Below are 2583 nucleotides of genomic sequence, written 5' to 3' on the forward strand. Positions count from 1 at the left end.
GTTAATATTGCACCTTAACCTTTAATGATATATTTTCCTACTCTTTGTCATGTTTAAGGAAGAAGAACATAAATGCAATACATATAAAAAAGGGAATGGTTGGTTCTGATTGTGAAAGCTCAAAAAGTTAAAAATAGAAAGAATCTTTTCCTATTATAAAAAAAATAGAGGAAGAAAAAGAAATTAAAAAAAAATCATCATGAAAATCATGAAAAGTTGGAAAGAAAATGAGGAACAAGGACATCGAAAGAAAGTGGTTCTTAAGATAACATATATGTTCTCTATAATTGAATTGTAGGTATGTTCTTCTTCTTTAAGATGTGCATTTTGTTATCAAAGAAAAACCAATATGTTTTGGAAGCTTAACCTCATTACAACCCTGGAAAAGACCTCAAGATTGATGTTTCTAATATGTTTGTAATTTGAAGATGAAATGAAAAGCAACTGTGATTTGTTATGATTTAGTGAAAATAGACAGTAACACTTATACGTGAGCATGAGAAGATATTCCTCGAAGAATTGTCGTTTATTTTTTTTGACTTGATCCTGGAAGTTGAATGTATCTATATTTTTCTATATTTGAATTTGGAAGTATCATAAATTTCTAATTTGATCTGTTGTTTAGTGAATTAAGCTGTTTGATATTTAAATTCAAATATATTTATTTACTTTGCTTGATGACAAACAAGATTCTAAGTTGGGGAGAGTGATAAGTGTCTAATTCAGTAATATTTCATATTAAAATATAGGCACTTATGAGGATTTATTGCTAATTTACATATAAAATAATTCATAATTTATGAATTTATACATTTACATTTTTTATGTTCTTTATTTGAATAAGAGTATTATATTCCCAAATTTGGTTTTAATTGCAACTTTCAGGGGAGGATTGAAGATTTGGAGTAAAGGAGAATAATTTGAGCTAAAAAGAGAAAGTTGGAAGGTCTCAGGAATAGAAAAAGATGCAGAGAAAGATTGAGCCTTTTTTTATGTTTTATCACTTAGCCCACTGGCGCGAAACATGAAGTAACCTAACCCTAGAAAATTAGGTTAAATAGGGGGCTAGAGGCTCAACCCTAGTGTGCCAGATTGAGATGAAAACACCATAGAGTGAATTGTAACCCAATTTGGAGAATGGAATGTGCTAGAAGTCTGCATGGTTAATTCTACCATTTGGGATTGAGAGTAATCTGCTCAAACTCTTATGTATTGAGGTGATATCTTATATATTAATATTTAGTTTTTGATTGATTATTGGTATTGTTGTTTTACTTTTAACTTTCCGTGACAAATTGGGAATCTTAAATCTGACCGGGAGATATTTTTAGGGTTCGGACCTAAACAACAATACTTAACATATTTGAGTGCTAGAGATAGACTTGAAATGTTAATTGCCATTAACGTCTGAGTGTGATTCTAAGTTGTTTTTATAAATATGCGAAGGGTCGATATTTAGGAAACATTCTTAAGGATTTTATATGCAAATGATCAATATAAATGAATTTTCTACGGGCATCAATTTCAATCAAAGAACTTAATATTCACATGCTAATCAAAATACATGAGAGTGGGAGAGATGAAACCTAATCCCTATTTTTCCAATTGAAGCAACTAATTCTTTGTTTGATGTCTTATTGATCAGTGTCAACATAATCAATTCAAAACTTCTTTTTTTGTTTTGTGTTATATTTAACGATTATTGTACTCGATAATTCATTGTTCCTTGTGGATCGATATCCGTCCTTAGGGACAATTATTACTTCTGACAAACGCGGTGCACTTGCCATAAAAAGTCATCAGTGCATCAACACGTGAGACCTTAACACTACATGATTGTCATTTATGGCCCCTAAAGAATCCTAATGTAAACCAATTTTAATAATTTTATTTAGACACAAAATAAATAAAAATTATATATAATTTAAAATAATGTTGTCATAAACAAACCTTAAAGTAAGGGTAAAATCGATTATTCTTAAGGTCATGCAGTTCTACAACAGTACCATTTGGTCGAATTAAGAATTCTCCCTCCAACCTTAAAATTGCACTCAAAACATTATGAAAGTGATGGGAAACTGTTTCTCCAAACCGATGGAAGAAGAATGAAACACTTTGATTCTTCACATTATGCTCAATAATGTGGAGAAATTTGGCAACTTGTTCTTCAACAGTTGATCGATATGCATCTTTAACAAATCCAGTTTCCTTAATTCGTTGACATAATTGAAGGAAGGCTTCTAGTCCCATGCAAATAATATCACAACATTCTTCAGTGTTAACCAAGTACTTCATCAATTCTTGTCTGTGACGTTCTTTTTGTGGTTGGAACTTGCTCATAGAGTTTGTTGTATTACGTATCGTACGTAACAAATTCAATCGAAAACCAATCATACAAAGGATCATCATTGATTCACCTTGAGTATGTTTTTAATTTGTTGTTGTATTTGTGAAATTAAATTCATGTTCGTCTCACCAAAATCGTTATAAATTGTAACCGTTTCCTCAAAATCTGTCATTTCTGCCTTATCAAAATGCCTCGTCAAATTCATAATGTTATCTATGTAATGTTTAACTTTTCAT

General features: G+C 30.5%; 1 protein-coding gene across 1 annotated transcript; it reads right to left on the minus strand.

The window, feature by feature from the left end:
• Positions 1 to 1938: 1938 nt before the first annotated feature.
• LOC137817174 (uncharacterized) lies at positions 1939 to 2340 on the minus strand. Its single transcript, XM_068620423.1, has one exon. It carries the CDS (start codon positions 2338 to 2340, stop codon positions 1939 to 1941), a length of 402 nt encoding a protein of 133 aa, XP_068476524.1.
• Between the last annotated feature and the right edge of the window lie 243 nt (positions 2341 to 2583).

The sequence above is a fragment of the Phaseolus vulgaris genome, unplaced genomic scaffold, assembly GCF_000499845.2.
Source record: "Phaseolus vulgaris cultivar G19833 unplaced genomic scaffold, P. vulgaris v2.0 scaffold_18, whole genome shotgun sequence".
In the NCBI taxonomy this organism is placed as follows: domain Eukaryota; kingdom Viridiplantae; phylum Streptophyta; class Magnoliopsida; order Fabales; family Fabaceae; genus Phaseolus; species Phaseolus vulgaris.